This window comes from Desmodus rotundus, chromosome 4, assembly GCF_022682495.2.
Source record: "Desmodus rotundus isolate HL8 chromosome 4, HLdesRot8A.1, whole genome shotgun sequence".
NCBI classification, from domain to species: domain Eukaryota; kingdom Metazoa; phylum Chordata; class Mammalia; order Chiroptera; family Phyllostomidae; genus Desmodus; species Desmodus rotundus.
In genome coordinates this window covers 2,260,817-2,274,634 of record NC_071390.1, presented here as the reverse complement: position 1 = coordinate 2,274,634, position 13,818 = coordinate 2,260,817, and the positions used below count along the sequence as shown (strand labels likewise).

General features: G+C 57.4%; 1 protein-coding gene across 13 annotated transcripts in view; it reads left to right on the top strand.

Annotated features, from left to right (window-relative positions):
- The window catches only part of EBF3 (EBF transcription factor 3), a 109,866-nt gene that overhangs the window by 60,846 nt on the left and 35,202 nt on the right, over positions 1 to 13,818 (top strand). For all 13 annotated transcript variants that reach the window (XM_053922314.2, XM_053922323.2, XM_053922312.2 and 10 more), the window contains one exon: positions 11,071 to 11,152. In XM_053922314.2, coding sequence (XP_053778289.1) covers positions 11,071 to 11,152 — 82 coding nt within the window. The remainder of the gene's footprint in view (positions 1 to 11,070; positions 11,153 to 13,818) is intronic.

The window sequence follows — 13,818 nt, the reverse complement described above, 5'->3', positions numbered from 1 at the left end:
TGGCCGGGGCTGCCCTGCACGGTGACACCACCAGCATTTTGACGAAGGGCTTTATACACGGAAGGGCTGCCGGGCCCCCACCACGTGCGAGGGTGAGGTGGCTGGGCAGGAAGGGGCGCCCGCCGCTGTGGTCTCCGTTCCGGGAGCAGTTAAACAGACTTTTTGCTCTTGAGGAAGTCACGATGCTTCGTAACCCAAACAGGGGAAAGCACTGAAGTGCCTTCAGCTCGTTTTCCCTGTGGTTGCAGGGGTGCGGAGAGCGCGCATGGGTCCCGGGTCCCAGCGAGGTGGAGGCGCACTGACCCTGTGTGCGCCCGCACCTTGTGAGCGTGAGACACAGCCGCGGAAAAGAAGTCAAGGAGCACAGCCGACTTTTTAAATAAAACACAAAGCAGGATATCGTGCCGCAGTTCCTCCTGGCGGCTGTCCTTACCTCTTTTAACATCTGCCCCAATTGGGGGTGAGGGCATCTAGCCGCAGGAAAGTGAATGGAGGCCTTCCCTCCCTCTGCCACAGGCTCACAGGGAAATGCCTGTGACTCTCGGGCGGCCGCTGGGGCTGAGGAGGTCCCAGGTGGGTGTGGACAGAGCCCCTGATGAGCTGGTCTGCGGGCAGAGCAGCCAGAGGGGCAGGCGGGACACCCGGCTGGAAGGAGGGGCCTGACCCAAGTTTGCAGAAGGAGCTGAGTGCTGATGGCAAGGGGTGGCTGTGGGCTCCCCCTCCCAGACACGAGGGGAGCCCTCTAGTGGGGACCAGAGGCACTGCATGCCTCTCGGCCACCCGCACCCACCTGGTCCCTCTAGACCCCAAGCTCAGGGTGCACCTGCCCCAGCAGGACAGCTGGGTCAGGGGGCGCAGAGGGCTGCCCGGGCTTCCTCGTGGGCCCCGAGCACAGTGATGGGAACATGCCGGCTGCCCAAAGGCTGGGCAGAGGTGACACGCCGTGTCTTTGCAGAGGGCAGACGGGCTTTCTGAGGATGCTGACCTGCCTGGTTGGGTGGGAGGGGTGCCAGCTCTGTCAGGTGACCCTCTCAGAAAGTTCCAGCTGCCTGGAGGCCCTGCTCCCACCTGCCCTCCTGGGGCTGCGGGGGTGGGGGGCACCTACCTGTCCACTTTCTCTGTTGTCACTCCCCTGGCTGCGTGGGGCCATCTGCAGAGTCCCGGGGCCCTGCTCACCCCAGGGTTTGGCTAATTCTCTACCCTTTTTTTTTTTTGTAATTGCAGAATCATAAAATATTTTAATTTCAAGGTTAGCAATTTTCTCTTGCATACTTAATTTATAATTAGCTGGTTTATAAACCTGTTCTGCGAATATAATTTTACTGTTGCCAAATGCTCTTCATGAATAATTAAGGGCAAATCCCTATTTATCAAATTATTAATATACCTAATAGCCTTGTTTTCGTAAACAATGCGCCGGCGTTGGATTTGAAGGAACCCTCTGTGAGGGATCGGGTGCCGGTTCCCACCGCAGCCAGGGCCCAATCTGCTCTCAGCACAGAGGGACGCTTGTGCTACGCTGATGTCACGGCCCCCGGCCTTCTTCCCCGCACAAAAGCACAGGTATCAGTAGCTGGACAAACACAATGGCCATTCAGCAGTGGGCCTGGCCTCCTCGGCCCCGCGAACAATGTTGTCTGTTCTAGCCTTTCCCCAGCAGCATTTTTGGAGGAAATGTAGATGAAACCATTCTTTCAGCCTTTAAAAGTCTCTTTGGCATAATCCTACCCTCTTTAGTTGTGTCTGCTGCTCAAAGCGAGGGAAGCCACGCTTTCGTGGGAGTTTGGGCATGGGGGCGTGAGCATCCACGGCCCCCTGTCGGCTGACCCGGGCCACGTAAAGAAGATTCAGGTCCCGAGACCAAGGCAGAGCCCAGAATAGGCTTCACTCTGGAAGGAGAGTGAGGCCTTGTGCTGGGGGCCTGGGCGTGACACGCGCTGAGGCTTCCACGGCCCCTCCTTGCTTCAGCCCCCAAATTTCACAGAGGCGAGAGAACGGTTCTTCCTGCTCTCCCAGAATTCAGAGCGCCGACTCACCCCCAGCAGGGCTGCGGCTCACTCTGCTCAGCCGTGTGAACAAGCAAAACCATAAGCAAAGCCCGATGCTGGTTCGCCCGGATTCGCTGGACAGCAAACTTGTGGGTGGGTCACCTCGAGTTTGTGTGCGGTCTCCGTGCTGCCCGCGGGTTTTCCAGGGGACGGGACACCCATCGGGCCTGCGGGAGCAGGCAGCCGGCCGCCGGGCCAGCGGTGCGGTGTGTGCCGCTGCCCCCGGCCGGGCCCCTGTCCCCACCCGGAGCCGAGGCCGGGGCCGGGCCCCGCGATTCCCGGGGCTGGCATGTGTGAACCCTCACGCATGTGTGTGCGACTCCATGTGTATGATTCATTCCAGAGCAGTTTTAGTCCTCATAAAATATTCATTTTGGTTGTGCAGGGCCCTGTAATTGCCATCTCTCACCCTGAATTATTTATACCTCGCACAGACTGACAAAGCTCCGCCGTGCGGCCCTAGATGAATCAGAAACACGGGCCTTTGCTGCCAACAGCATTATAGTTCCACAAAATATGGCACCAACGTCATCCCGGGCTGCCTCATCTCTAAATCCAGCTTTTCTTGATCTGACATTTTCTTTACTCTCCCATTGTCTTAGTCAGGCAGAGAGGTTGCCTCTTAACTCTGAGCAGCAACCTTTCTTGCTTGCATTATAGCCGCTGTGCTTCAGAGGGCTAATGTATCTTTATTGCCCTCGCTTTTTTATGCTCGGTAACAAGACAGTGCTTGGGCTCACTTTAGAGCCATATATTATACATTAGCGATAAAATGATGCAAATAGTCCTGAATACTCTTCAAACGCATAGTGGAGATCAGCCTGACTCCGGCTGCGTGTCGCAAACACAGAAAAGAAAAGGTGACTCTCCAAGTTGGGCGGGGACGCCCGCCCCCAGCTGTGGGCTGTGCGCAGGCCCGGCAGGGGGTCCCAGGTGGGGCTGGGACGTGTCTGGGCTCCTCGGTGGGTGGCAGAGGCGCTGGGGCCCCCCCGTGCTCAGCACCCTCCATGCACCCATTCCCCATGCAGCCTCTTGCTGGCTCTGGCTTCCCCTGGTATCCACCTCTCCTGCAGCCTGGCGCTGCCTGGTGTCCCTGTGCTGCCATCCCAGCATTCTGACGCCTGCCTCACCGGGGGGACAGTGTGCCCTCTCCCTGGGCCCTCCCCCCATGCTCCCCGAGATGGACCTTTAGGTGAGGGACATGGGGATATTTAGGAAAGCTGCATTAGCAGGAATTAGATGCTGGGAGGACGGGGCCCCACTCCCCCGCCAACCTTGCCCAACCAGGAACGAAAGCACCCAGGTGGCTCCGGGTGTCGGGAGCGTGCAGTACTGCGCGGAGACAATGAGAACCTGCGATGATTCCAGGGGAGGATCCCCGTGTGCCGGAAGCTCCAGAAGAGGGTCTCAGAGGACCGTCCCCACGCGGAGCTGCACACGGCGGGGAGAGCCCTGTCGGGTCTGTGGATTTTAACACCGTGGGCCTTCCCTGAGCCCCAGAAAGGGGTTGAATTTACGGCCCCTGGCTCCCGGACACGGGGAGGCGAGGGACGGGGCTCGCTGCCGTTCCGAGTAATGGATGACCCAGACGCCCATTTCTCTTGTATTTGTTGACACGCAGGAGTAATGAAGTTAAAGCTTTGCACACATGTGCCCCCTCATTAAGCTGCATTACCTGCATTAAAACTAATAATTGCCACTCAGAGCTGTGCTCCCATTAATCATTTATAATGTTTTAATAAGTTTTTAATCAGGACCTAAAAGGCTGGAGAGGCCGGCGTGGGCAGGTTCCACACTGGTGTTCTCCACGCTTGATTTAAAATGGGATTTTTTTATTAATAATTCAGCCCGCAAAGAAGATAGTTCTTAATGAAGCAAGCTGGCGTGGATAGGGAAAATGGGCATGTGAGCCAGGAAAGATCTTTGCCACGGGAAAATTGGGGGATAAAGACGAACCACACACAAAAAAGCCCCGTTTGTTTTGAGAACGATCTCCGTTGCCCACAGAACCCCGGATGGCCCCGGGGAGAGGGCTCCTGGGATCGCCAGGGCCCCAAACGCAGGCGCACGTGGGGGTGGGAGAAGGGGGGAACCTGAAGTTTGGGTGAAGCGCAGGCGTGTCATCTCTGCCCGCAAAGTCTCTGAAAGTCTCCCCTGGAGCTGGCAACAAGTCACGGGGGCATCTGATGTGAGCCAAGTGGTGCTGGCATTTTTCTTAAGTAAGGAGCTCCTCGATCAGAGCAGGCAAATAGAGCACTGTCCAGAGGGAGCGAGGGAGCCGTTTTAATGAGCGCGCGGCGGAAGGCAAAACGCAGACTGATTGACAGCGGCAACGAGCTGCGGGGGGGTGATGTCAGGGCTGCGGCGCCCATTAGAACCGGAGAGCCAGGTAAAGGGGGGACAAAGATAGGCACTTGAAACGGAAGCCCCGGTGTAAACACGGTGCACGTCACATCGCTGCTGCGGTGTGCGGTTGACTTCTTTTAAACAGATAACCTTATCAAAACTATCATGAAATATCAGAGCAGTTACAGAAAATACTAACTAGAACCCTGACAGCGAGCCGGGGCGGGCGGCCGGCTGTGCACGGAGCTCGGGGATGCCTTCGCGCTCCCACTGCCTGCCTGGGTTTTACTTATCTGAACACATTCAAACCACCCAGAAAAGTCGGATGCAAGCCATACAAATTTCTCCAACTGGAGGCCTCGGCAGGCTCTGCTCCGGAGGAGGCTGTGGGACTGGCCGGCAAAGCTATTAAATCCCATCAGATCTCTCTGGCATCATTTTAATGAGAATCATCGCGAAAGAACAAGATCGTGGTATCTAGAGCAGCCTCTTGACAGCCGCCGCTGAAATTGTGATGAAAAGAAAAACCATTACAGCACAAATTCCGCGATAAGGCTCTTTGGAGGGACGGCGGGGCCGAGTGTGGCTCCAGACCGGGAAGGGTTAATTTTCTAAACCTAATAATGTTCGATAGTGAGGTATTTGTCAGGAGATAAAGAAGTGATAGAATCTGGGAAGTGGGTCCCTGGGCGATTGTAGTACAAATATTGGTAATGCGGTGTGGTTACTCCGGCGAAGGGAAGTGAAATAGCTCCCATCCACCGGAGACAGTACCCGCTGCCGTGGGGCGGACCTCCAGACAAAGGCCAGCAGGCGCCGTACTGCGAGTCAAGCCGTGGATATTTTCAAATCCTCCTCCGTCTGCATCTCCATGCCGGGCAGCGCGCGAGTCCGGGACGGGGCCCCGAGAGCCCAGGGACCCACCCGCCTTGGGGCGCCAGGCGGCTGGGCCCTCTCTCCTGGGGAGGGGCCCCTCACAAAGGACATCCGGCCCCGGCCGTAAAACCCAGGACTGTCACCCTCTGCCCCCTTCGTGATGACGTCATGTAGGCCCGAGTATATGAGACCCATAACTTGAAATGTACAAGAATTTAATAAGTCTGGTGTTAAAGCAATTTGTCATGGCATATTTGAAGAATAAATCAGACTAATGGAGCAGATTTTTCCTCCCGTCTGGCATTAAAGGAGGCGAGCCCCGTAATAGCTCACGGCAGCAATGGGAGGGAGAGGGGGGCCTGACACCAGGACCCTCGCATTTTGGAAACCCGATCCGTGCTGACCTGCGCCCTATGTCAGGGCGCAGAGCTGATGTCGGCAGAGTGAAGCTGTGTGGGGACTGCTCATTACAGGCTCTCTGAAGGAAGCCCCGTCTCGGGCCCCCGAACCCGATCGGCTAGGACTGCTCAGGAATCGATACGGCGGCCGCTGATGGCCGGGCGCTCACATGCACGCAGCTGCGGCCACTGCTTCCAGGGACTTCCCAGTAATTAGCGGGGACTGCGAGGAGGCACTCCGCGGTCACTCTCTTATCAGTCAGAGAAAAGTCTCTTACAGGCTCTATCTTTTAATTTGACTCTTTAACCGTTTCCTTCCAAGAGCACAGCCAGGTGGGCAGGGTTGCGCCCGGGCAGCCCAAGAGGGCCTGGGCCTGTCTTCCCCAGCTTCCGCCTGTGGGGGTGGGGGTGGGGGTGGGGGAGTGGGGCATGTTCCTGTTGTGATGGAATCAACCATTTCAAAACGAACAACACTTCAGGGGCCTTGACCTTGTTCGCAAGGTTGTGCAGCCACCTCGCCCGCCTGCTTCCAGAGGCTTCTGTCGCCCCGAAAGGAAGCCCTTGAGCCCTTTCAGCAGCCGAGCCCGGTCCCCTCCCCCAGCGCCCAGCCCCCACCCGTGGGTGGTGACTTTCACAGTTGCCTTTTCTGGTTGGTTTTCCACACTCGTGTTTTCTTGCCAAGGTTGTCACGTATGAAAACGGTGTCCTGGCTTTGCGTTCCAGACTCAGTAGCCGAGACTGCAGGGGCTGGGCCTGCAGTGGGGTCTCCGCCGTTCGCAGGGACCTCGGAAGCTGTCAGTGCCTGGATCCACATGCGAACGCCGCGGGGTTTTGATGGATGACACAGGGGCCGGTCGCCACGTCCGTTTGCTGCTTGTTAAGAGCTCTGCCTGAAACCGGGCGAGCGCGCCCTCCCCCAGGAAAGAGAGCGGCGTTTTTCATCCTTGACTCAGACTTCCCGTATTCCCCGTAATTGAGGCCCAGAAGAGAAGGTCAGCTGCTAGGCCCAGGGCTGCCGTTCGGGGCGGGAGGCCTCGGGTGGAAGCCAGCGCTCCCTCCTCCGAGTGGCATTTAACCTAGGCTGGGGTGGACCCCTAGGAGTCGCTCCTCTGTGCGCCCGGGGCCACTCGGGTCGGACGGTGCAGCATGTCGTCACTGGCAAGGCCACGTCTGGGAGAGTCTCCCAAGTAACAATTAAAAATTTAAAAAAGTCAATCCCCACACATCCGGTTCCTGGGGCGCTGAGAACAGGCGATTTCAAACAGGTGACGGCCACGTGCATTTCCACGGGCACAAGGCACCAGGGAGCACCCTACGCCCGCTTTCCCAAGGAGACCAGCCAGTGCTCCTCAGACCGGAGGGGACGGAATCGTGATGACGTGGTCACAGGCTTCATTTGGGTGAAAAACTTCCGTCTGGGGGCCGGCGGCGAGGGCGAGGGTTCCCGACGACCCGGCGCCATACTCTTGTCAGTGATTCGGCCGCTGGCAGGTCGTGGCTTTGGCGGAAAGTGGGCAAGCCCTTCTCTGCGAGAGACGGGAGGGGGAGCACGCTGTCAGCCGAAGCGCGCCCCTCACTTTTCTCTGACAAACCAAATTCATTCCTTGTGTAATTGATAACGGCCTTGGCCAATTATTCCACACATTACAATACACAGAGGCCCCCTTTACAGGTTTTGCAGGGCTCTAATTAGCTATGCTAATATCCCCTTTATTGGTCCTAATATTGCTCAACACCTTTTGCCATCCCGGAGCCCACGAGAGCCCCATGGCCTGTCAGGACAGCTGATTATTGAGAAAGATAGCTTTAATCAAACATAATTGCAGTTAATTTTTCTCTCCCGATCTCTGTTGCCAGCGTCTAATGCCACGGACTCCTTGATATTCCATTAAATTACAATTAAACAGCCTCCTTTGTTTCCGACCGTCCGGAACAACGCCACAAAGTTCTGTGGCAGCTCACGGGAACACTGTTTGGGCCTAATTGCCGGCTCTCTCACCAAGGGCCAATTTGCACAATACCCATGTAGAATTTAAACAGTTCATAATGTAATGGATATTACACAGGAGCCTCACACTACAATTAAAATGATTTTCATCAGCTAGAGAAGCTCTGGTTAATCAGCTTCATAAAAGTAAATATAAATGAACTAATTCATAGCTTAAACACACAGATATGGAGCTGACTTTGAGATTAGTTCCTGCGGCGGGGGCTTGCCCCATGCTGTGGGACACCTAGCGCACCCTACTTGGAACGCTCCCTCCCGTTATCCGTTCCAGGCCCTTGATCTGCTGCACGCTGGCTTGGGCGCTGTCTGAGCAGATTCTGATGCGGCGCCCCCAGGACCCCACTTTAAACTTCTTGCAGCCGGTACAGCTGTGGCCACAGCTCCATTTGGAGCGATTTTTGGATGCACTGTCCATGCAGAAAAGCGGGGGCAGGGGCGGGCAGGGACTTCCAGCTCCAACTCAAGGCCTCCGCTTCGGGACCCAGTGGGCAGAGGCCCGAGGTCCATGCTCACAGGATGCTCCTCAGTGAGAGGCGCACCCCTGACCCCTGCTCTTTGCAGAGCCAGCGAGATCTCCCAATGGGCGTCCTCTCCTGGTCCCCCAACGCTCTGAGGAGGAGGAAGCCTGATTTCAGGAGCAACGCGATCCCACCTTCCCCCTGCTGACCTCGCCTGGGAACTTCGCAGGGTCCTGCCTGTCGTTGCGGGCGGGACAGGGCCGGGGAGTTTCGACGGGTGTGCTGGGTACCCCGAGCTGCTGCCTCCCTCCTGCCTGGGAGAAACAAGTAAATAAAGCCCATATTTCAGGCTTGATTTACTCTGGTACCTACTGTGAAAGATGATGACTCTTTAGGGAAATAAAGACGGGGTCAGGGAATTAGTGTACAAAATGGTCATTTTGATGATGGGCCAGCAGCTGCAATGGGAAACGCAATGTACACAATTAAGCGTAATGTACTAATGACAGGTTAGAATTTTTATCGCCCCTGCCATCGAGCCGCACGTCCGCAGTTAGCAGTAATAAAGAGTTTATTGGTGTTAAAGCCAAAGATTTTCTGACACAGGAGAGATTTTCCCTTCCCTAACAAGAGTATGAGGTCCTTTGTGTACCAGACTCCGGAAGTGAGGTATGTAAAGGGGCTGTCAGATATGTCTCAGAGAAAAAGCCCATTAAAGGGCAATTGAGGAAAGGATGAGAATTGACCTCCCACGTCGGGCCTTCGGGCCTCCCCCTCCCCAGGCGTCGGCACGGCGTGTCCCACTGAAACTGGTTGGACACGTGCCCAGTGAGTGCGCGCAGCATCAGTGGTCACGGGCTGGACCCCACTCGGGGAGGCTCGATCGAGTCCTTCGCTTCCTTGTGACCAATACAGGGTACAGAGTGGACACAGGGCTCCCCTCCTCTCGGCGGAAGCTGCCTCTCTCTGTCTCTCACTTGGTTTGTATCCTTGGAACCTAAGAGCCCGAAGGGGCCCTGCTCCGCGGGGCGGCCCGTGGCAGGCCTCTCCCTCGAGTCTCACTGCGTGTGAGACGTCGGCATCGGAGCCCCTGCAAACAGAGTGTGCGTGCGAGTCCACCTGCCCCAGAGCCCCTCCCCGAGAGGGCCCAGCACCCCGCCGTGTTGGCTGATCTCTGCACTCGAGGGCAGTGGAGGCTGGTCAGGGGGCCCCCCCGAGCCTGCCCTGCGCGCTGGGAGGCACAGGGGTAAAAAGACCTGGAGGAATTCGAAGGAGCCTCCTCCGGAGGGGGCGTCGTTGCCCTGGCAGCTGGCTCTGTGCGGCGTGCCGCGCCCCAGGCAGGCGCCTGCCCGGGAGATGAGCCGGCTGGCCGTGTGTGGCGTAATTGCACCGTGCGGCCGTCCCCGAAGTGAAAACCTAATTGCCTGAGAGGACGATAACTTTGCGACGCCCTCACCTTGTTAGGCCCTTTCCGATGCAGTTCAAGTGCAGAGTGGCCGCAGGTGCGCCTAATTTACCTCGCTGCAGCGCGTGGAGTTTAATTGCGGCGGTTGTTAGGAAAAATTGGTGGGTGGAATTTCAAGTGACTGGCTGTGCCGGTGGCAGATGGCGTTCAGAGGCTCCACGAGCTAAAGTGTAGGTGAGGTGAGTTAATAAGAGATGTAAATTCCGGCCTCAAGTAGGGAGGCCGCGCCGCGTGGGAGGACACGGAGCTCAGCGGCCCAGACTCTCCCGCCAACCGGGGGTGTTTCCTGCGCCTCAACAGGAAGCCATCCAGGGTGCGCTGGGCACGGGTTGGAGATGGACCTCAGTCTGCTGCGGAGTTTTAGTTTTGGATATGATTGTCCCCAAGGACCCTTGAACATCAGGTTGAGTTCAAGGAAATTATGTGAAATCTAAAAAAATGGGCTGTCCTCCTGAGGGACAGGTGGTGTTTGGGAAGAAACTGGACACACTCCTTGGGCAGCCTTGCTGGACGCGATGCCCAGACACCAGAGGCCAGTGCCCGGGGGAATGTGGCCTCCTCCAGTGAGACACAGGGGTGCAGGGACAAGACCCTGCGGTCCCCATGGTTGGTGTCCCAGCCGGGCTCCCAGTGTCCGTACTGCCAGCCAGAGCATCCACCTTTGTCACTGAGCATGCAGGGGTGGAGAGCACAACCTGATGTTTTTGTCGGAGCATCTCAACACACGGTCCGGACCCCGACTCTTCACGTCTCCCAGTGGGAGGGCGGGGCGGGGCCAGAAGGCACTGGCTCTGCACCTGGCCCTGCTCTCTGCCCGAGCTCCGGCGCCCCGGTCACCTCGGGGGACGTGGGTTACCTACCCCTTAACAATGCAGCTGGGCCTTTCACAGAGGTCATGGCAGCCCCTGGCTCAGCACCCCAAATCCTTCCTTAAGAGTCGTACCATTGCAACTTCCCAGATGCCTCTTCAGAAGCATGGTCCCTCAGGTGGCGAGCCCCGGGGGTGGGGCCGCCAGAGAGTGCACCGCAGGTCGAGTTGGATTTCAGATGAACAGTGGATGATTTTTCAGGGTAGGATGTCCTGTAGCACGCCTGTCCTAACAGAAGGGTGCTTGGTCTGAAACTCAAGTCTGACTAGGCCTCCTGTGTCTTTATGGGTGGAAGCTGGCGGTCCCTCAGGGTTGCCCGTGTCCCTATGGTTCACAGGCCGTTGGGCAGAGGTCTAGTAAAGAAATGGCCAGTCCAAGTCATGTTGTTTTAATAGGACTCGGAAACCGGTAACGCCAAGGCCAGTGGAAGTCACTACTTTCAGGCAGAATCGTCTGCGGCGGCCATCAGTCCCCGTACCTGCCTGCAAGGCCCAGTGCGGGGAAGCCCCCGCCACTCCCCACGCAAGAGTGTCTTTCAAAAACCTTGTATTTTTTGTCTGATAACCCTAACAACTATCCATTTTTTTTTTGTATTTTTGTAGATTCTTTCTAAAGTTTTTCCTCAAGTGCAATCAGAACTGTTTGAAGAATGCAGGCAACCCTCGGGATATGCGGAGATTCCAGGTACACGCTTCTCAAAGATGCACGGACCGTGGTCCTTCCATGTTGAAGTTTGAACGCTCCGACGCTGCCCTTGTTCAGAAAACTATCAGGAGCTCTCGAGGGCCGGGGAGTAAACCAGAATTGGTTCACGGGATGAAATCCTTAAATCAGGTGCTTTCGCCATGATCTGGCACCTTCCGTGTGGCAGCCTTATTGTGGCCACTCACTCACTCAGGGCCGATGAGGGACTGACGTCAGCTCTGAGACCGTGGCCCGTGTTCTTGCCCCTAAGACCAGGCGTGCGTGGGGGCGGGCACTCGACACCCAGCAACCGGGGCCCCCCAGAGCTGGAGGCTGAGCTGGGTGTGTCCAAAGGGACCATTTCTGACGTTTTTCAGAGAGTCTTAACGTCAGCACCTCATGTAGCCTGTTCCTCTGTTCCACCCACTGTTCACGCTCGATCGACGAGAACTCGGCGCTCTTGCTGGAGGTTGTTCAGGAATCAATTGGCTGATTGATTCTTCCTGGGGGAGAGGGTGCCCTCAAGACCAGCCCTCCTTACGAAGGAGCCTCACCTGTCGGATGGTGGCCTCTGCACGTTCCCGAAGGTTTCCTAGCTCGGCTGCCCTCCCCTGCAGCCTGACCTGTTCCGGCTGTGCCCGGGCCGGGCAGACTTGGCCTTGGGTCTGCCCCGAGGACCCCCTCTCAAGGAGACAGGCAGAGAGCTGGTTGTGGTCAGGGGTAAACGAAGGACGACTTCATGGTTCTCCAGCCTTTGTTGGAGAAGGAGTAGGAGGTTACTTCAGGGTGAAGGGGACCCTGCCCCCATGATGGGTGATTTTGCTGATTTTATCTAGAAAAAGACTCTGGGCTGGGTCACACACCCACTGCTGGTCCCTGCCCGCCAGAGAAGAACTGGGCAGGGACAGAAATGACAGCTGGATGGGATGAGTTCACCACCACACTGCTCCAGGTGGTTTTAGAAATTCAACTGAGGCGTTAGCCTTTCAGCAAAACACGTGTCCTCTGCCTTTACAGCCGACCAGCCAATCAGAGCAGGGTGCCCGGGCTTGCCCGAGGTGTGCTCTGGAGCTGGGGACCCTGTCTCTGGCCAACAGCGGGGCTTGCCTCCCGTTGCCTCATGCAGGGCTCAGCAGGTACTGTCGGTGGTTCTGAGCGGAGGGGCGGGCCCACGCCAGCGCGCCAGTGGCCTCCGCAGCATCCCGTCACAACGGGAGCCGCAGTTGCTGGAAAGGCCTGCTCCAGCCTCTTACTTACACTAATCTCCCGCCTCTCAAAGGTTTAACCGGACTTACCAGTAGGCTGGGGCTTCCGCTGTATCTCCACCTGGTTTCGTAAGCTCGGCCCCTCTCCGAGGTGCGCCCTGCGGCTGCCCCTGGCCAGCCAACACAGCTCAGCCTGTCTGTTTTCTCCCTGCTGAACTACACTCTTTTTTCCCTCGGTGGCTGACCTACATACAGATGAAGCCAAGACAGTGTCCTTTATTTTATTTTTACCTTTCTTGCATCTTCACCGTACCGTGGTCCAGGAACTTGAAAAGGGCCCCGGCTGTGTCTCGGTGCGTAGTTACCTGTCTCTGCATCACGGTCCGGGGCGGGGTCGGCGTGCTGCCTTTCATGCCCAGGTGGGGCCTGGCAGACAGACCACAGGAGGGCGCTGCAGTCAGTGGGAGCAGCCCTGTGCACTCTGCGCAGAGGCCACCCGGCCACTGGCAGTACCACAGTGTGTCAGAGCCTCCCCTGCCCGGGGCATGCAGGGTGCCGCCCTCCGGGCAGCGAAGAAGGTGCTGAGGGACCTGGACCTGGGCATGGGGATGCCAGTGGCGGCACATTGCAAGGCTCCGAGGGACCCGATGCTGGGGAGGCTCCAGCAGTCCTGGAGGTGCCCTCAGGGTCCAGGGTGGTTGGGGAGAGCCAGGGCAGGAGCTCTGGGAGTGCAGTGCCCCTACCTGTTGCAGCCTTCCTGTGGGCCTGAGACTTTCCTTTAGCCCATGCGTTCATGTGCACGCACGCGGCTTTGGCCTTTCCTCAACCCTTAAATAGGGTTTTTGGAATCCATTTTCTTCCCTAACAGCTTTTTTAGAGCAGTTTTAGGTTTACAGAAAATTTTGCAGGGAGCATGGGGAATTCCCAGATGGCCTCTGGGTGCCCCTCCCTCGGTTTCCCTGGTTAGTAAGGCCCTGCAGTGGGCGGCACATTTGCTGCATGGGAGGAGCTGGTGTTGATACGTTGAAGTGAACCAGAGCCCACTGTCCCTTGGCTTCTCACTGTCTTTCACGGGTGCGTTCTGACGTGTGCGGGCCCAACAGGGAAGGTGGCAGCGGACAGGCCCCCCTCTGGCCTCTGCTCACCTGCTCAGGCCACACGCTTCTGGGCAGGGGGGAGTATGAGATTCTCTAGGTGGTGCTGGCTCCCGCTTCCACCCACATGTGGCAAAGAGCCCGGCCCCTTGTCCCCCAAACCTGGGCTCCAGCCCCAGGGGTCCTGCTGCAACGGGTCATCCCCCATCTGGACCTGGGCCCCTGGTCTTTGCTGTCCCAGCTACTCTGGAAACAATGTGCCACACTTGCATGCCTCGGGGAGCGCGAGCTCTCCAGGCTGGGCAGCCGTATCCCGTTCCCTAAGGCCATCAAGGGTGCCGTTCTGGGGTGCTGGCCACAGGTCCCC